General features: G+C 41.5%; 4 protein-coding genes across 4 annotated transcripts; 2 read left to right on the top strand and 2 right to left on the bottom strand.

Annotated features, from left to right (window-relative positions):
- Positions 1-1,980: 1,980 nt before the first annotated feature.
- On the bottom strand, positions 1,981-8,272 carry spint1a (serine peptidase inhibitor, Kunitz type 1 a). The gene is made up of 10 exons (XM_068751775.1): positions 7,627-8,272; positions 7,161-7,318; positions 6,821-6,962; positions 5,033-5,200; positions 4,677-4,724; positions 4,033-4,164; positions 3,891-3,941; positions 3,606-3,776; positions 2,946-3,005; positions 1,981-2,827 (listed from the first exon to the last, which is right to left on the bottom strand). Exons 1-10 carry the CDS (start codon positions 8,027-8,029, stop codon positions 2,649-2,651), a joined length of 1,512 nt encoding a protein of 503 aa, XP_068607876.1. The 5' UTR covers positions 8,030-8,272; the 3' UTR covers positions 1,981-2,648.
- Positions 8,273-11,109: 2,837 nt separating this feature from the next.
- ppp1r14d (protein phosphatase 1 regulatory inhibitor subunit 14D) lies at positions 11,110-16,859 on the top strand. Its single transcript, XM_068751947.1, has 4 exons — positions 11,110-11,467; positions 15,498-15,578; positions 15,756-15,788; positions 15,933-16,859. The coding sequence occupies exons 1-4, from the start codon at positions 11,288-11,290 to the stop codon at positions 15,999-16,001; spliced, it is 363 nt and encodes a 120-aa protein (XP_068608048.1). The 5' UTR covers positions 11,110-11,287; the 3' UTR covers positions 16,002-16,859.
- Positions 16,860-17,524: 665 nt separating this feature from the next.
- Positions 17,525-20,462, bottom strand: zfyve19 (zinc finger, FYVE domain containing 19). Its single transcript, XM_068752259.1, has 11 exons — positions 20,409-20,462; positions 20,178-20,299; positions 20,026-20,079; positions 19,770-19,933; positions 19,515-19,657; positions 19,244-19,352; positions 18,880-19,098; positions 18,654-18,727; positions 18,351-18,452; positions 18,088-18,251; positions 17,525-17,901 (listed from the first exon to the last, which is right to left on the bottom strand). Exons 1-11 carry the CDS (start codon positions 20,460-20,462, stop codon positions 17,826-17,828), a joined length of 1,281 nt encoding a protein of 426 aa, XP_068608360.1. The 3' UTR covers positions 17,525-17,825.
- Positions 20,463-21,540: 1,078 nt separating this feature from the next.
- On the top strand, positions 21,541-23,596 carry bub1bb (BUB1 mitotic checkpoint serine/threonine kinase Bb). Its single transcript, XM_068752067.1, has 8 exons — positions 21,541-21,680; positions 21,774-21,833; positions 21,942-22,086; positions 22,184-22,380; positions 22,516-22,679; positions 22,757-22,950; positions 23,035-23,135; positions 23,323-23,596. Exons 1-8 carry the CDS (start codon positions 21,541-21,543, stop codon positions 23,594-23,596), a joined length of 1,275 nt encoding a protein of 424 aa, XP_068608168.1.
- Positions 23,597-25,239: the final 1,643 nt, after the last annotated feature.

The following is a 25,239-nucleotide window of genomic DNA, read 5'->3' as shown; positions in this document are numbered from 1 at the left end:
CGTCTGGAAGACAGAAGAAACCAATCAACATCAAAACAAACACACACACAAAAAACACACACAACTCCGTCCAGAAGCGACGACTGTCCACATGCAGATGTTTGTCCACCCAGCTGAAATTACGCAACGTCCGGCCACCTCTTTGTTCTTTTTTAACTTTATTTTCTTTTTGCATATTAGAATTCGTCAACATGGACAGAACAACTGACTTGTGTCAGATTTAGTGAAGTTGTCAAAATGAGTTCACCTACCCAGTTCGACAACTTATTTCCTTCCAGGGAATAAAGTTTTCAGGAGAACTTTCCCGACGTGGTGGTTTCTCGATGGAAATCTTATCGTTCCCTCCGTTAGTGTTAGTTTGCGTCTTCTCTTCACATGTTAGCGCCTCTCAGCCGAACACATCCCGGCGCAGCAGGTCATCAGCCGCTCTAACGACCAGGCGCTGTCGCATCTTTGAAGGACTGCGTCGAAATGACGCTGCGTTCAAGTCCGCCCGAAATATGGGAACTCCGAGAGTTACTGTAGGGAAATGACCTAAAGAAAGTCAATCGATTTGTGTTTTTTTGGTTAATAATTACTGGAGATGGTGAAAAATATCTATGTTTATCACCACTTGAAAAATGTCTGTACATTGCATGACTAAATAATTTAATATTAAGGTACATAGAGATACAATTTGTTCCTTTCCTCACAGATGTCACCACATTAAAAAAAGAGCCACTAAGCAAAAACATTTCATTTGTATTTATTTATTTTATATTCTGCAGATTATTTTTAACAAAAACAAGAAAATTCATTGAAAGAGAAATATTGAAAGATTTTCTATATTACGAGGAACATCTGAATGATGTGATTTATAGAAACGTATATGTAAACAACAACAATAACAAAATCTGATTCCTGAATTTGTAGTCTGAACTTTTGACTTCATTCAAATATTTCTTACAGAAGTACAAAAATTGTATGTGGCCCAAACTGACACTCATTCGTAGTAAACAATCAATGCCCCCCCCCAAAGAGAATATTATTTGTTTATGCCAGATTTGTGAAAGAGTTTAATATAAAATGACGATCGAGTCAGTGACGAAAGGACTCACAAAGGATGGCTTCAGTAAATCAATTGGGTGGGTGTTAATTTATGTCTGGCTGATAAATAGAGAATAAACAATATACTGCTAGATTGTATTGAGAGGAAACTTGTCTGGCATTTAGTAAACGTGATCAATCGTTGTCTTTATATTGGAAAAGGCCTGATTTGCTCTCATGTTTTATAGCCTTGTAGATGCGCAACAAAATAAGAAAGTAAAGCAAGATTCTGAAAAGACTGAGAAATATTTTAGATTAATTAAATATAGTTCGTGTAGCCTTTATTAATTGGCCATAGCGGCACAATGCTGCTAATAAAGCAATGTTGCTACCTGGTGGTTCGTTGGGACATTGACGCGAGGCAACTAGTTTCAGACTCGACATTTATCAAGATTCCCACATAATAAATCCAGAGAAGGAATGTAAAGAGATTTCATTTATCTGGACAAAAAAGCCTCAGAGAGGAGTGTCTGAGCATTAAAAAAAACTATTTCTTATCTACAAAGATAAATATTTGTCTTTGATATAGGTGTAGCATCATGTTTACTGCTGGTATTCTAACTATTTAAATAACTTCATGAATAAAATAAAACCATTTCTTATCTACAAAGATAAATATTTGTCTTTGATATAGGTGTAGCATCATGTTTACTGCTGGTATTCTAACTATTTAACTACATGAATAAAATAAAAAAAGAATAATTGATGGGGAAATCAAAGTTAGATTTTTTTTTGCCGTGTATTAGTTTCTTGTCAAGAAAATAGAACCTGGTTAATAGAATACAAAAACATTATTGTATAGACAGCATGTAAAACCAAACTGAAATGAACAGACATCTAAATCTTCAATTTGCCATCTATAGCTTTACAAATGAAGAAAATTGAACACTCAAGTACCTCTACGAACATTTTTATTTGGTATAAGCAAAAATTGCCAAAGTTACAGCAACCTAAATCAGGTCATACATACAAGGTTTAAAATGTCGAATACTCAACAACAAAGCTGCTTTAAAAAAGAAAAAAAAAGATATTATAAGCAGAATTCAATCGACAAAATAACTACATGTGAAATTGTTACTTTATCAAATTATCACTTATGTACAAGATTGAGCTTTTGTGTGTAATTCAATGTAACAAAGGGTTATAAACAGGATAAAAAATGAACCTGACAGCGATGAAACTGTCGTGGCGGGAAGTTGAAGGGATCGCCGGAGAACATGCATCCGCAACATTTCCCAGAGCTCACGTCTTAGAACCAAGGAGCGCAGACTTTTACTTTGAAGTAACAATGAGGACCCAACGCTAATGCTCACTGTCAATTTAAACGGGTGTCAGCTGCTGCTAAAATCCTTCTCTTTTAACACGAGTAAAACCTGATATTCAACAACAGGCCACATCAAAAACAAGCTAAAACGTAAAATAATATTAGATGTCACATTTCATCACTCAAGACACGATCTTCAGTGCGCATCACATTTCTAATATGCATATCAGGGCAAACTAAAGTCGACCCCGCCTCTAGTATCCAAACTAGCCAATGGGCTCAGTTTCCTCCCATCGGGTCAGTTGGGCTTGGTGGCCATGTTGTAGACCAGGTGCTCTCGGTCCTCAAAGGAGACGGGGACGTTGTTGACGGGCACGCGTTGGTGCTGAGACTTCTTCCCCTTCACGAGGCAGTACACCAGGACGCCGAGCAGGATGAGTATAGCTAGAGCCAGGAGGGCAACTATCGCTATGATCCCTGATGGAGCAATCAAAAGACAATAAAAGCAACAAACCTGGTGCTGCAGTCTTCACAGACACTACAGGGAAGGATGCAAAACTTGAACTAGACGGGGAGTAAATGAAGGGAAATATACCTATCTTGCTATCGCCTGTTCTTTCTGCGAGTTCCCCATTTCGAGCATGGACGTCTTTTTCTGAAATAAAGAACATGTCATACACAGTTTGAGAATTTACACTCGATGCAGACAAAAACCCGGGTTGAGCGCTCCGCTTCAAAACGCAATAACAACCTTTGACTGCTGAGAGGAGGCAACAACACATCGCAGGGCCACACGGACACAGACCAAGCCAGTCACGCACACTCTCAGACTGCGGACAATTTGGAGTAATCAATTCACCTAAATTGCATGTTTTTGGAGGCGGGAGGAAGCCGGAGAACCACACGAACACGGGGAGAACATACAGATGGGATTCAAACCCACCAACTTCTCGTTGTGCTAACCACTACGCCAATGTGCCGCCCCTACGTACTGAAGAAATATCGACGTGGTTTAATCATCATCATCAATTCTTATTGTATTTGTATTTTTCTGTCGTATAATCTTTTACCAGAATACATTTTTTAAAAAAAGGAACCTATTTCCCCACACAAAAACTTTGATTTCGTCTTCAGACAACAATACTAAATTTCAAAACATCATCAAATTTCAAATCAGCCCGAGGCTGACCTCTCTAGTTGCCATCTGCTCTTGGAAAAACTCTTAAAATAAAAAAATGAAAGCCTGGAAACCAACCTGTTACTCCACGGCAGAATTTCATACACGAATCCTGAGTATCAAATCTGTTCTCGTTTCCCTGGCAGCCGCCGTAGTTGAAGCGGCTGCAGTCCTGCTTGATGGGGTCGTAGTACCACCTGCTGAGGTGCTCCCTGCAGGTTCCTGTGCTCGGAAGCTCTGTGCAGCGCACTGCAAACGACAATGAATGAGCGGGCGGGGTGAGACTTAGTATTGTGTTAAAATAATGATGCCAAAAAGTCTCCAGACACAAATAAAGAGAAACGAAAAACAGCTTCTAATCACCTTTTTGCTCGTTCACCGTAATGCCCAGCAGTATACGAAAGTTGTTGTCCACTTTAGCAGACACAAGAGACACAGTTTAAAGGTCAGCACGTCCATGAGCATATGTGAAAAATGCAGCCCAACGTAGTCGGTCACTACTCACAGTCCTCGCATCGCTGCTCATCTGAGCCATCGGAACATTGTGGCGTTCCATCACACTCCAGCCCCGGATCCAAGCAGCATCCGTTTTCACAGGGGAACTCCTCTGTGGTGCACGGAGAGTCGCACCTGGCGACTGCGGCACAGAACCACAGAGGAAATGATCACAAGTGCTGCAACACGTCTGTCGCTATAAGCCAGCGATAAAGACATTTTATCCTTTTTAAATTGATTTTTTTTTTTTTTGCATGTGTTAACTAGACATTTACTGTTACCGTAACTGTTAATTAATCATCCAACTGATTATTCGTTACATTTATTCATCTTTTTTATTTCTTTAATTAGTTTATCTGCTCCTTTGCATGTCCTGCAACAGCAATCTTAAAAAGATTTGGGGCGAAAAAGCAGCAAGTGACTTTCTTTTCTTGCCATATGTATGAAATGCCTACATCTGTCCTCAGATTTAAATCACATTCCGCCTCAGCAATATCAGGAATAAAAGATAATATTGGACACATACCCCAACAAGATCCCGAAACATCAACAAAAAAGGTGCTCCTACTGCCTTTGTTTTTGATCAAAATAATCAGTTATAGCAGGAATAAGGAGGCATGAAGAAGTTTTGTATACAGAGAAGATTACCCATACCTTGATCTCCTGGCAGTGGCAAACCTCTACCAGATTTAGCACTTTTTTCTGAAAGGAAAACCCCCCAAAAATGAGATACATTTTCAATAATACATAAGTGATGTGTTTAACAGGTAAGTATTGGAGACACCAAGCAGAGACAAAGCCCAGCACACAACTAGCCATAATTTTATCAGAGACTAAAGATGATACGTCTTCATTAAAAGTTGTAGCAGTGATAGAATAATTTTATTCTAGTTCTCAAAAAGAAACTACTCTATTGTTTATTGCTTCACTCCATCCATTCATGCTGAATGCGACTCAAATAGGTCAATCAGCATCATGCATTTTCATGCAGAGCATCCCGGAGAGGATACCTGATCCGTAACAGGCGTTGTCACACTTGTCCTTGGTGAGATAGTTGTTGAGGTTCTCCCTGCATCCGCCAAAGATGAACTGCTCACACTTCTCTGAGGCGGCGTTGTAATGCCAGCGAGGAAAGGAGCCTCGACACGGCCCGACCTTCATGGGCGCCATACAGTGGTCTGGATGGGACACAAAACAATACAGCAGGGCGGATTCAGAAGGAGTCGTTCCTTGAACAGATTAATATTTACATATAAAACCTCATTAGCAGTAATATCACAGAAGGGCAACAGCCATTTGTGATGTCTTCTAGTCGCCGACCAATTTGAGAAGGACAAGGGTTAATATTTATTCCCCACATTGTGATGACATGGCCATTGTTTTGTTTTTTTGAAAAAAACGAAGAAGCCGATCACTGATTCAGCGTCCGACAGACGAACTCACGAGACAATTGACAAACACATTTCAAATCTGTAAACCCGATGGACAAACAGCAACGCGTTCGTCTTGTATGCGATACCAAACAGGGTCGGATTTTCTTCTGCGGTTTACCACCTTCCTACTTTTAGTGTCTGTCTCGAAAGTAGACAGACACTAAAAGTAGGAGGGTGGTAAACAAAGTAATTCTGTGTAGAGAAATTAAACTATGGGGGGGGGGCGACGACAAAAAAAACAGTGTACTTCTGCAGACAGCGGCGTTAAAGATGCGATTGTCTGTATGCGGATGACGATGCACGTTCTAAGGAAAGCACACAGGTGCAGCATTGTTATTTTTCAAGACATGCACAAGAGAGCACCGACTGTGGGATCAGACCAGGAACTGCAAGTCATATTTGCCATATTACCACAGGACAAGTGACTTCTAAGGGATTCAACGATTACACCTTCATGGCTTCAATATGCAACTGAAGCAGCCAAACGATTAAACGCCTTTTCAACCCTAAACCTTCACACAAGGAGCAGGAAAAAGCTCCTAATCAGATTTATTCAGAAGGTTCACAAAGTCTTCTTTCTTGCGTAACCCAGGCTGAAACCTGTCTGACGGGTTCCATCGAGGCTGGGGGGCGGGGGGGGGAGTGGAGAGTGGGACGGCAGTAGAAGCCCTAAACATAAACATGGCCACTGTGGCGTGTTCCAAAGCAAGGCCAATGGATGAGGCGTGTGCTGCAACTGATGGGATAAAGGAGCGACTTGTGCAACACAAAAGCAAAATGTGGTTTCATGCATTTAGCACCAGAAGCTGTTATCTCTCTCTCTCTCTCTCTCTCTCTCTGTGTGTGTGCTGTTTTGTCATTCCACAGGAATTATAGGCAGACAGGCCTCGACAGGTTCGATCACGACTTCCACGGTACATGTGACAAATACCAAACAATGGCTTGTATTGCAACACACACACACACACGCGCGCCAGTAAAAACCTGTTTGAACACTGAATTTTACTATGTAAGCACAAGTAAATTGTAAAATAGCGATAATTTGAATAAAGGAGAAAGGTTGACGGAAGAGTCGTCGCTCACAGTGTTACAGAGTTAAACCAGATACTGGTGACTGAGTAAAGCTGAAGAAAATGTCAACAAATACAGCAAACATTTGACTCATGTTTACCACAAAACTCGCCCATTACTCAGTCATACCAACATATTTTTTAAATGACATCCATTTGTGCAGAGACTAAACTGCAGCTGTTGCCTCAGATTTAATTTATGAAAGTCATCAGTGGTAAATGAAGCTTTGTACAACGTTTGGCCCCCACAGGATGAACGTGGTGTTCGTGGGGGGGGGGGGGGTCAGGCACTCACGCTCAGACTGCTCCGGAGTCAGGACCAGAACCGTGACCTTGGTCGAGTCCGACTGGCCGCTGGTGTCTATGACGGTCAGCTGGAACTTGTACACCCCAGACGTCAGGTTGGACACGATGATCTGGTCGTCAAAGCTGGTTTTCTGCGTGATATTCACAAATCAGACTCGTGTTGGATTTTAACCGACGAGCAGATACTTAAAGGAAGTATTAGACGCGGCGATCGAGTATTGATCTGTGATGAGAACCTTTCTTCCTAATTTTTTTTTTGGGGGGGCCAAACTTGAGTCTCTGACCGATCCGTCGGCCAACCGGACGGGAGTGGCGTCCTCCTCACTCACCTCGATGACGGCGTACGGGTACACCGTGAGCATCTGCCACTGGAACGACGCGACGCCCTGGTCGTCTTTGCTCTCGATGCCGTTCAGCGTCACGCTGTCCTGAGGCTGGACGACCCGGTCCTGGCCTCCGTTGGCCAACGGAGGATGGTCCTCTTCGTCTGGAGAGAAGATCAATGCACATGTTACGTGTCAAAACAAAACCTCAAGATGAATTGGCAGACGCGCGGCGGCGGTCCACAACGGCCCGGCACGAGAGAACATGCCGAGCCCGAACGTTCCTGTCTGGGTTTCAACGGCAACAGCAACTTTTAGGGAATTAACTAGACTTAAATGTTTAAATGGAGCCTTCCAGTGGGAGGAAAGCGACACACGACTAGACCTTAATATTCCGATCAGCCAGTAGAACCCACACAGAAAGGTCACGGGCGCGGCGTGGACAGTTTGGCAGAGGTCTCGGAGGCCTTACTTGGGGGGACATCCATCGAAATGTATTTCTGATACACGGAGCCACCGAAGTAATTGATGTATCCTCGCTTGCTCGCGAATCTGCACACGTATTTACTCATTTTCAGACAGTCAAACAGGTAGCAGGAGTTGACCGAGCCCTCCTCGGCTCCACGCTCCATGAAGGCGACGTTGCACCGCGCGTCCTTGCAGCAGGCGCGCACGCAGTCCTGGTCTGTGTTTAAAGCAGGAGAGGACACGAACGTGGCTCCGTCCTTCACGGACTCCTCGGTGTCGAGAATGAAGTTCTCCCGGCCCATCTTGAAGCGAGCCAGGCATTCTTCGCCGTCATCCTGACAACGAGCGGAGTCTAAAAGCAACGCCAGGAGGAGCGCTCCAAAACGTCCCCGAAGGAGCGCAGTCATTTTTTTTTATAAAGTCCAGGTAATAATACACGGAAAATGTCCTTTTATAAACACTGGACGGTAGGAAGTTTAAATACAAAATAAAAAAAAAACGCCTTATTATTTCTATTCCAGAAGTCGACCTCTTCCAGAAGGCCGCAGAGAGACGCGCTTTCCTTCTCCCAGATCAAAGCTCCCGGCTCCCCCGCTGGGTTTCCGCAGAAATCATTCACGGACGCTCCTTTTCTCAACGATCTGATTCTCCAACACTCCGAAACTCACAAAGACGGCGAAGGCAAGCCCGTCTGATGTCGACCAAAAAAAACAAACCAAAAAAAAAATCCACAGCAATCGACGACATTGCCCAGGTGAGTCACCTGAGAGACACAGGAAGTGAAATTCCACTCCCCCTCACCGACGACGCCACTCCCTTCTTGGCTGTTAAATGACGGAAGCCCGGAGCTGAGCGAGAGAGAGAGAGAGAATGTGAAGCATGATCGTGATCGGGATGCGACCGTTAACCGACGGGACGCTGCGCCCTCGCTGCCTTTTACGCATGATAAATCCTGAGCACTTGCTCTCCCCCCCGTCGCTTGTCTGAAGTATTGACATGAAGTGACGTTTCTTTGATCTGTAACGGTGTAGAACCCTGATTTCATTAATCAAGTTCAAAATAAATGATCATTATAATATTATCTTTGTTTTTTGTCCATCTTTATAAGTTTGTTGCGTTCAGGGGATTGAGAGAACTCTTTTTGGGATTGATTTACCAATTTCTAACATGAACATTTTTAAATGTTTTACTGCTTTCTAAGTTTGAAGTAGTTATTCCCGAATCCCCATGAAAAAGATTCATTCATACAAGAATAAGAAATTGAGACTACATAAAATGATGCAGCCACTGGAACTACAATTATCATACCATTCTGTTGAATATGTAATGATAAATAAAATATATTTATGTTTCAATTTCTGCCATATGGAAAGACGTTCTCAAATAACAACAATTATAAAATGTGTCAAAATAAAAATTAAAAAAAATATTCTAAATTAATAGGAGTGGCACAAGTTTAAGCCAAAACCTCTTCTCTCTGTTCCCTCCAGATGTTTTGTGTCTAAAACATGCATTTTTGTGTCTCTACATCCCCCCATATGTGTTAATGTGTGTTGTGATGAACTGGTGACCCATCCAGGGTGTATCTGGCCTCTTGCCTATTGTCAACTGGGATGCGAACCAACCCTCTGTGACGCAGTAAATAAAATATTATAAAAGATGCACAACTCTAAAACACTTTTCAAACAAGGGGATGTAGAGTTTTGTAATGCAGAATACTCGTATTAAATACAGTTGTTGGAATGAAAAACATCAGCATTATTAATTAATAAAACACAAAAAAGTAAAACACATTCAAATTGACACACAATAAAAACACAACAACAAAAGTAAAAATAAAAAAAATAAAAAAAGCAATATAGCATCTTCATATGATAGTGGCATTCCGTACAAACGATATGTGGCGTGGCTGGAAATGCTTTTTTCCTATTCACAAGCTTTGATCCAGAAGGTGGCAGCAGGAGCTCGTCTAAAGCTGAAGCTGCACGGTCGCCATCATTTTTCTCAAAGCTTTGTAAAACATGAGTTTTTCCTCACATACAGTATCTTTATTAGCATAAATCTACCCCCCCCCCCCCACCGGCTCCTTCACCACGTCATATCTTCATCATATTAGTCACTCATGCCATGCCGTGTGCGATGACTCATTCAAGAATGAAGAAACTAGACAAGGTACAACAGGAAGTAGGCGTCCAAATTATGCAATGCACGTGAACTAGTTCTGTGATGTACACTGAGTCATAAACTCAGCAAGTTAATTCAGAATATGAGTGAGTTTCAGGGAAAAACAAAAAAGCAACTTCCATTCAGAAGCTACAGCTTCCTGACGTTCCTGACTATCTTCAGACAGTGGAGATTAAATATTAGAGAAAGTTTCTTCCCTGCTTCTGCTTTTCTTTTCCCCAACCGGGAACACCATGGTTGGGTCTGAGGTGAGAAAGCCTCACAGGTCTCTGACCAGTGTCATTTATTTATTTTTTCTTTTTGAAAATCCAGCGATGGAGAACCAAGCAGCACGAGACGAGATGAATGAACTTGTTTCTGTGGAAAGGTGAGCCACAGGAGGCACTCAATAATTCAGTGTTTGTAACAGACGGCGCATCAGTGGGCGAACATGCACAGCTACGGCTGATTGATGGTCCCAGCCAAAACAAAAAAACAAAAAACTGAACCCCATTGTGGGATCTGTGGAAACACTATAGAGCTCTGCTGATTCAGCTGAAATACTTGCAGAGAGCTAACGGTGAATTTTTGACCTTGGATTATGTTCCACTATTCATATTTAGCCCCAGCCTGCACTGACGACCTCAAAGCCTTTATGTGACATTTGACTTTTACAGAGCCATAAACACCGTCTCTCCTATTCATCCATTATTTACGGACGCGTAACCGAGGATGCCAATTTGACTTCAAGGCCTATTAAACCTGCACCTGATAATGTCTGTTATAAAGGAACAGGGCAGCTCTCGCACCAGAGGACCCTTGGGGGGGGGGCTGTTGTTGGGAGTATTTGTTGAATATATAATGGAACCACTATAGTATGTAAAAACCCTTTAATCTTTGTGAGTGGCCCCAAGTAGTTTAGATATTCACATTGTGTGAATAATAGGAAATATTGGTTGGAATCTGTTGACAAATTATAATGTAGGAGATAAAAGAATAAAAGTACACTCCTATTTCTAAGCTTTGTAATGTCAGTGAAAAATAATGGCATATTTCCAGCCAGGGTAATAATCCCAAAATGATTGCTGTGGTTGGCTTATAACCCGCTCACCGGTTTTTATAACTGTAAATGACCTATGCTCCGACATACTATAATATGAAGGAAGACAGCACACACACACACACACACACACATGCACAAGTACAGAGGCCTATCTCATTACCCTCCTCCTGATTGTGGGGGTTGCAGGAAGGAGGAGGAGGGACGGAGGTTTAGAGAGAGAGAGAGAGAGGATGAGGACAGGCAGAGAAGGAGAGCCGGCGTCACAGAGAGGGAGAGCAGGAACACAAGATCACAGGAGATAGGCGTGGGAACGACAGCAGGAGCAGAGACTGAAGCAGAGCAGGGGAGCTGGATTGCAATACCAACGTGTCACAGCTCGTGTGTGTGTGAGAGATAGAGATTAGTGTGTGTCCACAGCTCTCCTGAGGCTGTGGCAGCCATGGCGTCAGAGCCTAGCACCCAGTCCAGGGTGATGTTTCAGGCAGCAGACAAGTCAGGGGAGCCGGCCCACCGCAAGCTGGGCAAGCTGACAGTTAAGTACAACCGCAAGGATCTGCAGAGGAGGCTGGACATTGAGGAGTGGATCGACGGGCAGCTGCACCTGCTGTTTGACTGTGAGGTAGGACAGGGCTGCCTTGCAACCGACACACACTGAGGAGGAGGCGAGGGGAGTGACAAGGGAGGAATGGCACTGCTCACAGGTGCCAATGGTGGACTATACCCATCATGCGTGAGAGAGGAGCGGGTGGGAGGCCGGAGCTGCCGCTCAAAGGCTGCAGTTTTCAGCACACGTGTCCTCGTGTGCCATCAACCTGGCTGCAGTATCAGCCGTTCAGTGTGCAACCTGGTGCTCAGCCACTGCGATCAGAGTATTTTTTTTCCCCCCAAGATAGGATGTTTATTATTATTAGGCCATTCTGATGCTTTTGCATGTATATTGCGACCTCGATGAAACAACACGTTCAGCAAATCTCAACAATTTAGGATCTCAGAGGGCTTTTTTTTAGGATCAGTGACTACATTTTTTTAAGAATGGACCCAAAGCAGCATTGAAATAGTAAACTCTAAAATAAAGACACAATGAGGTAGAGAGCAGTAAAAATAATGATTTAATTTAAATGTTCCGTACACAGGACTTGCTGTCATCATACAAATGTCTGTAGATGCATTCTTGACACTCAATAAATGATATTGAGTTTATATATATATGCCTAATTGATGGCCTCAGCTAGATATCAATATTTAATATTTACAGGGGATTATGATGACATGTCTCTCTCTCTCTCTCTCACCGCAGCTACACAACATCTATAACGCCACTCCTGGATTGTGGGAAACAATCCAATTATGCCAGAGACTCCATATTGATTAGCTTGGCATTCTCTGGGGGGAAACCATGGCAACAGAGGTGTCATCGCTTGCACGAGGCAGCGTGGCTCAGTGGAATTAGTAGTGTCTGTTTAGGAAGCGTGAGCTTCAGAATGACGATGCAGATCAGAGGAGAATGCCTCAGTTTCTTACCAGAGAAGGCCAAGACAGACTAAATCATTTAACTGTTGAACTTAGCTGGGATGCTTTGCTGCAGACGGCCTGTGGGTGCATCTAGTGTTTATAGTGATGGAGCAGAATGTGAGCATCTCACTGGAAGTTCTTTAAAGAGGATGTAGTCATTGAGGATAAATGTGCACATCAGGTGTGCACGCCTCCAGGCCGGGCGGTTGGACTTTAGAATGTCTGATACCTGTTGTCTTTAATTCAGTGGGAGTGCCTGATGTCACGGATGGTAAACAGAATGTCTTGTGTGTGTTTCCTTGCCGTATGAAAATGAGGGCTTTACGGTGCACCATGGGGTGGACTGGATATTTGCGTTGGGCCCTTGTGCAGAGTTAACCGTGGCCTCGTGCACTGGCCGGTGGAATGAATTTTGCATGTGCTCAGGGGAACGTCGCTTCGAGTCTTCCGTGTGGAAGCATTTAGCATCAGTCCCCTTGTGTCACCACCTGAATTATTTAACCGCATGTCTAATTCATACAAGTGCTGCTGGGGGGGTCTGGAATGGCTGCCTTCATTGCAAACTTCACACCTTCTAAAAATGCATTAACTAAGATTGTGTGAGAACTGCAAATGTTTACTCCTGTATAAATCCAGAATGTATTTGAAGATATGACACAATGTAGAGACGTTAGCATGGAACTTTCCCACTCGTGTGTAGATTTGATCCCCACACTCTGGTTGCCCTCTTAAACTTTAAATAACTCTTTATGTGTCATGACTCACACAGGGAAGTTAATGAATATTTGACCTGTGGTTAGCTCGTGCCTCTGACAGGAAAACGGAAAGGTCTGATAAGTTAAACATGGCGTCTTATCAAAACAGCTGGATATCCTGCCATGGTTTCCTTTGCTTCACGATTACTGACACGTTTGATGTCTTGTTGTAATATTTTCTAACGCCATAGTACAGTGACTAGCATTATTTAACACTTGCGTGTAGTAGAATATGATTAAAAAAAAATCTGTCTTTAACCAGCTCAACCAAAACTTGACTTCCAGATTATGGGAAATACATTTATTTTATTTATATAATAAACAATTTCATTTAACATTCTGCAACCAGGAAAGTTGCTCTGAGCCCACATGCCTCGTTTCTCCCATTGCGTCCTGGCCAAGAAGCAGTGGAACAACCCACAGAAAGAAAGATATTACAGTTAAAAATAGTAGCAACAGATACCGGTAATTACAAATAATATAGTAACATAAAACAATTAAGAAATGTAGCCAATGTGCGTAATCTAAAAACAATGACAGGTCAGCCATATTTGTTCGGGACCTTGCACAGAGGTTTAAGTTCTGGTGGTGGATACTCATGTTCCTTGCTGCACATTTAATTCTGTATGTCTTACATACACACCTTTGTCAAATGTAAGCTTTTACCTGAGGGTTGCCATTAAGATGATAGATCATAGGGGGCAAGAAAAACGCTACTCTCTGTGGTCCGTCAATATTAACTCTTCCTTTTCTAAACCATTTAGTCCAGGAAGCTGCCTCAGGTTGAAATCCTTGCGCTGGCTGACTAACTGATTCTATCTATTATCTTTATTACTCGTGAATTATTAGCCTTATATATGAAACTTCATTTCTAGAACATTGTCCTAAATAAGGATAAACTTTCTTAATAAATAAATACAATGTCTAAACAATCAATTTAGAACAAATTGCAGCTGCCCTTTAGAGTGCACCTGTTTCCTCTGAGAACCACTTTGATGAGAAGCGATTCCAGACTTAGTGCCAACATTCATTTTAACCTCCGGCTACTGCACAGAACTCAAATGTCTCAAGTGCTGCTGAGACATTTCTGCCGAGAAGTGTCAGTAAAGGTAACTCCACAGCACATAGATGAAAAAAGCAACTGGTCATTGTGTTTCCTCGTGGTAAATGCACACGTTTAAACGATTGCTATGTTGTCATGCTTTACTTTGGAATAGTTTGGTTCTTCAGAGTGAGAGCCATCTGGGCACACACACATCCAGCAAGGGCTGACGCTCACCTTTAATTCTGTCAAGCCAAAATCACACTCAAAGTCCGGTACCCAACTTCTAGAAGACAGACTTCCTCCTATGACATAATAATTCATTCTGCTGGATCACAATTTTTATTTAAATTATTTTTTCTTTGTAATGTCTCTTAAATGAAGCATTAATTAAAAGACACCTGACAATTTAAAGTACTTGGCCAAACTATCTGATCTGCAAAATACAAAACAAAAAGCACAACATAAGTACCCACAGCTGAGCTGGTGGAGAAAGTGAGTGTGGACCTGCTGATTCTAGATATCTCTGCTCAGGATCCCTGAAGTGATTGAGTGCTGTTCATTCCCTCTGAAATTGTAGTGAGGAGTGGATAAGAGCTTGTGAAAGGGATTTATTACTTTGCAACATTACCTTTTTTTTTTATAACTGCATGCTCCGTGCCCTTTTGTACAACCTCTTACATGAGGTTGACATTTAATCTTTCATTGCGCTGCCGGCCTCGGTTTCATTAAGACCAGCAAGGGGTTCCTATTAAAATATCTTGTTCACATATGACAGCTAATACTGTCTGTGGGTAACAGAATGAATGTATTATGCTAAAGAAAACACACTTCAACTAGAAGCAAGGGCAACCTAAATGCTAACTGGGTAAACATCCATGAAATCCAAAGCCAGCACGTGGCTTCCGTGAACCTTTTTTTGTCTTTAAGCCTCTGCGCTCTCCAACTTAGTTCATTTTCACAGTACATAATCACATTGTTCTGAGAAATTATTAAAGAAAAAACGTTTATTTCTTCTCATATTTCAACAGTACACCTTGCAGTATTGGTTTTGTGTACTATCAACACACAGCATGACAATAATAGGACTTAATTGCTGTGCTGCTGAACCCCTGCCATGTTGCATCACATCCTGGATCCCATCCAACGCTTTCCCCTTTCCCTCCGATTGACTATGTGTAATGGTGCGGACAATCCCACCACTGCAGAAAGGAAAGGATGACAAGAAGCCCATATTTGACAGGAGCTTTTGGGTTTTTTTGCATGCAGAAATATAAAAAAAACCCGAGAGAAGTAGAGAAAAATTAACCTCCGTCCTCTGATGTTTGTTTCCTTTGCAGGAGGAAGAGATTCCAGAGTTAGAGATTGACATAGATGAGCTCCTGGAACTTACAGACGAAGGGCAGAGAACCCGACTGCAGGTATAAAACACGTTAACATGGTAGACCCTGTTCTAAAACAATACCTGCGTGTGTAACTAACTATTCGTGTGTGTGTGTTGGGGGGGGGGTCAATAGCTTCACAAGCAATTGACCTTTGGCGGAATCCAGTGTTGCAATGTTGTTCATGAGCCGCCCTGTGTTTGTATTCTTTATTAGGAGCTGTTGCACGAATGTGGAAAGCCAAAAGAGGTGAGAAAATAAAAAAAAACAATACGCCAATGAAACTGCACACAAGCATATAAACTTTTTATGATTAAGCACATAAACATATTGATTACTGATTTCTATTCTACTGCATTGAATGAAAAAAAAATGTCCCCGTCTTCCCCATAGGACTTCATCAACGGGCTGCTCTACAGGATAAAGGGTCTACGCAAAATGTCAGGTCCCTTGAAGAAATAATAATCATAGTTCATATAGAAAGGATTGAGACGAAGCGGAGCCTCTCATCTTCCCATGCATTAACTGGATGCCTGTATGTGGGGTTAACATGAGGGACTTCCTTCCTGCACCTATGCCTGCTCCTGGGTCAGCATCAGCAACACCAGAACAGACAGGTTTTGAACCGATTTCTTTTTTTTTTTTCACTTCAATTCATGGACTGCTGTAACATTTTGTTTTGCATAAACATACCAACAATGTACATGTCATAAAAAAAAGATCTAATGACTATTACTCATACAGACATTTTTTTGTGCAAGACAATACCTTTTTTTTGTTGCCTATTTATGTACATAAATATTTTTGTTCTGATAAAAGTGTTGTATGATGAAATAAAATCAAGCATTTTCAAGACAAGACTGTCTAATTATAAAAAAACGGGTTATATCTGCTTATAAACAAATGAACAAGTCAGCAGGATGGGATCATCAGGTGTTATGAATTCTACACATACAAATATATATTGACATTTCCATTAAACCCATCAAATCAAAGTACCAATTAAACTTATCGTGCATTACCTTTCATTACCGCTCTGAAAACAGTACTTATATTACAAGAAAGATAATGTTGTTCTCTTACAGTAGCTTGGCCGTCAACTTATTGCTCCCAGAAGAAAATCTTCTGATTTCAGGTATAAATCTTTTAACAGGGTGACGGAAACAAAGATGTTGACATGTCAGGTCCAGGAGCAAACAAAGTGGCAGTAAGGTCCATTAGGTAGGCAACCATTATCTTCATCAATTTCCTGTCTGTGGTGCAGAGGCTAACATGGGCAGAAAAGGCTACTCCATCCTCCAGGCACACCATGATGGAGCAGCCCCCCCAGAGGAAAGGGGAATTATGGTTTCTCCTCATTTAGCTTGACAGTAATGCACACTGACACTGCACTCTGGCCATCTCTCTGTCGCACACAGGGGCTGAGGCCATTAGAGTACTTTGTTGGGTTCACCCACATTTCCACTCCTATCTGTCCAACACAGAATCCGTCCAAAGTTAGACAAGCCAGGGACATTTTTGTGAAGTAATCAAAAATATGTTCAGCTTCTGAAATTCAGCCTATGGAGTTGACATGGTGACGAACACTTCTGCATCCTTTATAATGGAACTACTCACAAGAAAAGGCATAGCCTTAATCCAGATGTACATTATAAAACCGACTGCTGTGCCCACCAAGAGAAAACAAAGCCCTCAGTAATCCTTTTATACTGACTCCTCTGCACTTCTTCAGTCCAGATCTGACAGTATTCTGGGACTGTGTGTCATCTGCATTTGCATTTCGGTTTTTTTTAAACATGTTGTCAAAATTAAAAATAGATTAATGATCACAATGTGACAAGTCCAAAGTGTATTTTAAATGATCCTTTGTTGCCTGTGGGAAGTAGGGCAAGGGGAACAAGGTAAAAGACTTCAATATTCTTACTCAGTTGGATATTTGAACCTTTTATGCGAGCAGTCGAGCTAAAATACCAGCACTGTCTATAGCAGCCTTTTTTTGCATTACAAAAAGAAAATCTAAGTTTTTCCACATTTTGCAATGTTGTTTTTTTATTTACATTAATAATAATGCCTATTTATACCTCTATCTTATTTGTTCAGTTAATTTGTTAACAATTACAGCAATCAGACTCCTCCTCCTGTGGGCTTTTATGACAAACTCTGGTTTGCTTTAAAATCCACGTAGTGTTTAAATTTTAGCATCTGTTTTATTAACAATAATATATCACTTCATTCTACAACAGAAGTCTAACAGGGATGAGTGACTGAAGCCCAACAAGGTGGACTTCACTTCCTCTTCTTCTTTGGTGCACTGTACTTAGTGGTGCGATGCTCCATTCTGTCATATTTATCATGGCCTTCCCTGGGGGGGGGGAATGGAGACCGGATTAATAATTATTTACACTAAATACTTTATATTCATTCTGCTTATCAGTCTGGCAGCAATCCTGCACATACTTGTTCTAGGTCACAGTATGCATTCCTAACCACAGCCCTCTTTCTTTGGCTTAGGCCAGTGCTTCTCATTATCATTTGGATGTTATGCTACCTGAAGCAGCGGTTGCAGTAAAGGTCTTCATCACAGGTGTAACAACGAAGGGTGGCGTCTTGGTTACAGATGCAGCACCAAGGAAGCTCCTCCTCATCACTGTCTGACGATGGCTGGTGTGCAACAGCAGCTGGTAAGCTCTTCTTATTTTTGATTGCTGGAGCCTAAAAAAAAAAAACATCAGATGAACAGAGGAATAAATGTCTCTATCCAAAAACATTACAAAACATATTCCTTTTTTATTTTCACTTTTTTTTACATACCAGTTTTTGGGAAGACTTTTTCTTTTCTGTATTCTTAGGTCCACTCTGTTCTAAAGGTATGTTGTAGCCACTAGCTTCATCCAGGGAAGCCTCTTCGGAAAGCTGGAACAAAAAAACACAACTAGAGAATTTCACATGCGCTCCAATTCAAATAAAAACTTATAATCGAGGCTAAATAGCAGCCTCTTGTGGCCGGCAGTGCTCGTTGGGATAGTTCAAATTCAAGATATGCCATATGCCATAAGGAAACATGGACTACATCCTATATCAAGGTATGAACTTTATTTAGCATTAAACCCAGACCTGTTTTAAGACTCTCATCACAGCTTCTTCTTCAGTCTCCTCATCACTGTCATGTTGAAAGTCGTCCATTGTAACTACAAGTGACAAGAATCTCAGAAATGATAAGTTGCTTTGAGACATTCACACTTCTGTCAATGCTACTATATTTACAGTCATTTCATATTTGATGTGAGAGTAAGAATATAAGGGCAACAAAGTGGTACAAGAAAATATATGTGTGATTAACCTTTGTCTGGGTCCTGCCCCTTCAGCTGTGCCAGCCTCTTGGCCATGTGGAGGACCTGATTCTGGGAATGCTTATCTTTCTTCAACTCTGACATGGCCTCCTCCAACAGACGGGCCTTCTCTGTCTCCAGCTGCTTGACAGCATCCTGGTTCTCCTCCAAATTCTCATCCAATGCCCACCCTTCCCCTTTGTTGAGATCATTCATACGGCCATCTACCCCTTTAGGGGGGGGGGGGGGATTGACAGATTGAAGCAAATTGAGTAAAGCCCCACAGTAGTGGATATTGCTGTCAGAATACAGTCATAATATATCATTATTATTAATTTATTGTGAGAGAAATCAATGTGATGAGCAACATCTTACTGCTTTCAGGATTCACATGCTGATGGTCAATGGCCACTTCGTCTGTCATTTGGGTGATTAGATCATTGGCCTGTTCAGTCTGAGACCTTGTATCTGGAGGATGGTGCACCTGCACAGAAGAGCACACAAGTATATCCTGTTAGGGATTTATAGCCACCTATCTAATGTGCAAATCCTTCTAAACAACCTTACTTACATAGAACTGTCTATAGCACAGATTGTAATGACCAAGATCCTGCAAAAAAAAAAAGTAGTAAGAGGTTTTGCTCACAGGTGGTGGAGCCTGAGATGGTGCAGCCTGACCCCGTAATGCTGCCAGACGGTCCTCCATCTCCCCAAAAGAAGGCACCGGCTGGCTGGGTCCTCTCAGGGCAGCAAGGCGCGACTCAAGCTCTTTCTCAGATGGGATGGCCTCTGAAGAAATATTAACAAAGCTTACAATGGTTGTGTCATTAAATAATGTACCGTACAACTGTATTTGTCAGATTAAAGTGAAAAATAAGTATTTATAAGTCTCGTGATTTACTCTGTTCTGCGTCCTTTAGCTTTTGAAGTCTTTCAGTAAGAGCTTGATCTTCTTTACTCAGGCCTTTGGTCGGTACATGATCTGATTTGCCGTTTCTTTTGCCTGCATGTGCAAGTGGCTTTCTTGACTGTCCCTGCTGTCTGGCTTCAAATGCTGCAACCCTCCTATAGAAGAAACATGAGCTTTAGACATTCTAAAACTGCTGTATTATATATATATATATATATATATATTTTCAAATCTGTCATGTCCTAACTTCTTGTAGTTTTCAGGAGGAGACCACTTTCCAGCACTGCTTGTGGCATCACCACTAAAAAAATATATATATATATAAAAAGATTCACATGAACATTTAATAATCAGAATGAATAATGGCATTGCTATTTAACTGCGTGAGTGGACCATTACCTTGTAAGGTTACCGTGGCACTGTTTGCAGACCTTCTGCTGGGTACTGCCACAGCGAGGCACCACAGCACTGAAAGTCAAACAGCTGGAACACAAGGAGTGGCCGCAGTTCTTACAACTCAGCTATGGGAATAAAGCAAAGTATATTGCCTCTTCGCCATACAACTCCTTCGTGATTATTTATTGTCTTAAGGCGAGCTACGTTATTGATATTAGCCATTTAAGCTCTTACCTCCTTCTTGAAGAGGCTGAACTTTGATGCACAATAATAACAGCGGTTGTCCATGTTCGTGCGTGTGTCAGACGGGCACGTTTAATCGGTCGATATTGCTCTGCCGGATAAATATAAAAAAGAAAACCATGAGAGCAGTTGGGAGCTGGCAGCCTATCTTTACGTGTCAATGTTGCTGCAATCTAAGCAGGAAGTATTCCGGAAGACGTAAAATGACGATTTCCTGTTTTTTAATTTCCTCCAATCATCTTTCTCCAAATTGTCACGCGGTCCTTGTTCAAAACTCAGAAGTACTAATCGCTGCCTGCCATTCTTTGGCAACGCTGTAACAGATATTGTCTGGAAAAGAACTGAAAAGGAGCCTTGAAAGTGGTAAGAACGACGGATTCTAGATATTTTCTTTCGTTTGAAACAGGTAATTTCCACCAATTCACTTAAACGGCAGAACTGCTGAGCCAAAGCTAGTGTTAGCGCCCGAGTTCATGTGCTCGTTTATGTCAACAAATAGCTTCGGTGGTTTAGCTAGGGCACTGGAAACGTTTCGCTCGCCATGGACGTAAGATTAATACTAAAATGAATACTAATTTCACTATTTGTTAGATATCAAATCACACGTTAACGTTGTGGTAATCGAACAACGACAAAATTTGCTACTTGAGGGAATCGGGAAGGCTTTTCAACCCCGCCATTAAATACGTTTAAACCTCTATGACTTTTTAACCCGTAAACGTCACGAGTGTACCGACATATTCTCCATTTGTGTTTGTGCGTGCACAAGCAAGAAAAAACAACAACATTACAGGACCCTAAGACTTTCAAATCCGTCACCATGCACAATCAAACAGGGTTGAAAACTGTGCGGCTTCCTCTCACGCAAGCTAGCAGCAGTAGTGTTTACATGCAATGTTTTACACACAAAAACATAAACATTGGATACAGCCGTGTTGTTAAGGTTACATCTCCATGATCAAAAATGATGATACTTGCATTAATAAACAAACACAGTTTAAACAAGATTGTGTTTATTAGCACGAGTCCTGTGGAATTATGGAGCGGCTAAATTGGTGTGTGCGTGTGTGTGTGTGTCACTGTGTTCTATTTCTGTTGGTCTGTAGAAGTTTTCATTTCCATAATGGCTGAAGGTGGAGATGTCGAATGGGAGCTGAGCAAAGAAAACATCCAGCCTTTGCGGCGGGGCAGAGCCATATCAGCCTTACATCAGGCGCTTCAACAACAGGATGGAGACAACTCTGCCATCAACCAGCAGAGACAGTATGCATTACCTTTAAAACATCGCGCCTGGAATGTCTGGAGTCAGTTTCTTTACTTTATAAGTGAGGGTTTTCTGGCTTTCTGTTTCTCCAGGGCTTTTGAATCTGAGTTGCGGATGTACGACGGAGATGATCCACTTGATGTTTGGGATCGGTAAGCCAAATAAACACAAAGTGTAAACACTTGCTTACATTCATGTGATGTTCTGCAATCTTATAATTTTTGTTTCGAATCCTGACTTGGTTCGCTCTTTTTTTACAGATATATCAAGTGGACAGAGCAAACCTTCCCCCAGGGAGGAAAGGAGAGCAACCTCACCAGATTGCTGGAACAAGGTGTGACCAAATTCACTCAAGAAAAGAAATATCACAATGACCCTCGCTATGTTGACGTCTGGATCAAGTTTGTACGTGTAATATTTTAACTTCTGTTTTATCGCTGCTATGATGATGACCTGGCATAATAACCTTTGACTTTGTGTGTGTGTGTGTGTGTGTGATTAGGCAAAAAACTGCGCAGAGCCTTTGGAAATTTTCCAGTACATGCAAGCACAGGGAATCGGAGTAACACAGACATTTTTCTACATATCTTGGTCGGAGGAATATGAGAATCAGGGCAACAATCGCAAAGCAGATCAGATGTACCAGGAAGGATTCAGGATGCATGCCGAGCCACATGATAGGCTCCTGCAGTTTCACAAGTATGCGTTAATCCAGTAAAGTTAGAAATATTGTTATTGTTTGTAAAAAAAAAAAAAAAAAAAAACTTTCTTGATTCTAGTAACTGCATAATATTGGCGCAGTCGTGATTGGTATTTTTTCTGTATTCTGTGCAGGGCTTTGCAGGCACGTGTGTCCCGACACGCAATGATGAAGGTGGAGGAGCGCAATAGTGATGATGAGCCCAACCAACTCGAGAGACTTTCTCTAGCTGACCTCAAATACAGAGGAAAGAAAAAGACCATCGTCCCCATCATCAGAACTGGGCCTGCAATCAGAAGTGAGTGTAAAAAAAACCTTTTAAAAAGGGAGTTTTATCATTTAAAAAGTTGTTAAATGTTATTGTTCTGTGTACAGATATTTCAGGAGGCCTGGAGTCACATGATAACTCTGCCGTTGGCAATGCTTCAAAAGGTCAGTTTTTGGTCTTCGATGAGAACAAGAGTCGCAGCACGGACCGTTCAGAACCTACATTGGAATCATGGGTGGCCCCTCCCACCGCCAGATCAAAAGAGAATGAGAAGAGGCTCGAAAGATGGTGTGATGTCAAGGTCTGAGAAGCAGCATTCATTTAGTTTAGTTTATTTAAAAGTGAACCTGAAATTAAACCCAGCAATATCATCTGTGTGCCATAGATGCCCCAGAGGACCAAATTGAGACGTACAGTTATGGACCCACCACCATCCAAACCCACCTTCCAACCATTTGTTGAGGAATCAAACCACCCTCCAACAGTGTGAGTAGCGAAAACAACTCATTTTAATGTCCGTTTTAATTAACTACCTTTGGATCTTAGTAGCCGACATGTTAGTATTGTTAATAGGATAATCAGAAATCAAAATAAACACTAGTTGAAACCTTACTGGTGACTTTTTATAACATTTTTTCCATATGCATAATTGTGTCGTGATTCTGTTCTGCAGGACTCCGTGTAAAATCATTCCGGCAGTGAACAACGTTTTATCATCACGTAAGCCCCACAGAGAGGAAACCCCTCTAAAGAGAATACAGGAGCACCATCTGCAACGAAAGGAAGCAGAATCGGGAGAAGCGCAGGAGAAGAGCATGTACTGTCAAGAGCTGCTGCTCAGCGGCGCCACTGAGTTCTGCTTTGAGGAACTGCGTGCCGAGCGCCACTTCAAAAAGATGGCTCAGGAGACCAGGCGTCAGGCAGAACAAGACAGCGCTTCAAACTGATGCATCTAAAAAAAAGCTTGTTTTTATCTTTATTGACACAATGCTTTTCTTTTTCCATACTGTTAGGTATTGCTTTCCCTTATTCAGCTGTAAATATTAAAGGGGTAAGGTTTTTAGAAATCCCTTGAACTAAAAAAAAATTGTTTAGATTTTTTTGCAACTGGTTGCCCAAATAGATGTACGTGCAGAATTTAAAACATACATTTTACAATAGCATTTTGAATGTTACTGTGTTCACTCTGTACACACTAAACATTTGTCTTTTGCACACATTTATTCCTTATAACCTACAGTCCATTCTTCAGTGTATTGTGAACAGTGGGCTTCTTTTTATGCCTTTAAGTTTCATCTTGATTGCGGTGGATTTGAAGGCCAAGACTGAATTAACTGTCCTTTCTATACGCTGACTTTCAATAAATGTGTTAAAATGTTTGGTGGTCACGGTCTGGTTTATATTGTCTGAATGTTATTGTTCCAGTTCTTAAATGTATCCCTGTGCTTTATAACAAATACCAAAAGCTACATACATGGTTTTATTGTTTAGCAAATCATGCTTTTAGCTGTCGTAAATGTTAATCATTGGGAGAGGCTAACCAGGAACCTGCTGACTTGAGTGCTGCTAGTAAACATAATCTCCCGTGGTGATGGGGTGTGCTTCACACACAGCTATCTTGCAGATCAGGATGTTGAAAAATTGCGTGAGGATGAGGTAGCCTCATTAGCAAGGGGAATCCATCCTTGCAGCAGCGAGCAGCAACAGCCTTGTGTCATGCAAGACAGAAGAAGAAGAAAACATGCAGGCTCTCCAATAGTGCCTCAGACGGAAAATCCATATCTTCCTCTTACTGCAGTCGACAGATGGTTCAACTAATTTACCGCTCCTTAATGGACTTTGGACAGAGAAGCGCTTTTGTCTGGCACTGTTGCTCTCACAAACAAGACCTCGAGGCTCTGCATGGGCCGCGTTTTACAGTCGGAGCTCTTTGGGTTTTATTTATTTACTTGCACCAGTTAACATCAATGATGATGAGGTCAAAATTGGGTCCTATATAATTTTAAATTGTCAGATACAACATATTATTGATGCCAGCAAAACTAGCTCCTCAATGTGGCCTGATGGTTAATTTTTCTGGCTTTTTAGAAAGTAGCTCTTTTTAAGTCTTAGTTTTTTGATTGTTGTTACTTTACAATACTTTTTGTATTAGTATTTTAATTTTAACTGACCTGCCGCTTCTTTTTCCTGAAAACAAACAAAAAAACAATGATATGTAAGGAAGTTTTCTTTGCTTTAGATGTAAATGATAAACCCCTTCCCCCTGAAGGACTCGTCCTAGACAATAGAATCATTTAAAATGCAAACAAAGGCTCTCATTTTAATGACATTGTGGCTTTTCACTTCTCTTGTCGCTGTAAATTTATTTTTGTATTCCAAGCAATCAGTCATTGTTTTGCAGGACCGCTTTAACATTGTCATTAAATCTTACAGAATCATTTGAATAAACCCTTTAAATTCCAGATTTTAAAATGAGTAAATCTTCTGGTTAATGTCTGAATTCATTCTAATGTAGCCTCTGTCCAACATGGCATGTTTAAAATATATATAATTGTGTTGTTATTACAGGGCACTAAATAATAAAAATTAT

This window comes from Brachionichthys hirsutus, chromosome 18, assembly GCF_040956055.1.
Source record: "Brachionichthys hirsutus isolate HB-005 chromosome 18, CSIRO-AGI_Bhir_v1, whole genome shotgun sequence".
Lineage (NCBI taxonomy): Eukaryota > Metazoa > Chordata > Actinopteri > Lophiiformes > Brachionichthyidae > Brachionichthys > Brachionichthys hirsutus.
The sequence above is the reverse complement of the archived record's forward strand: the minus strand, read 5'-3'. Positions and strand labels throughout refer to the sequence as shown.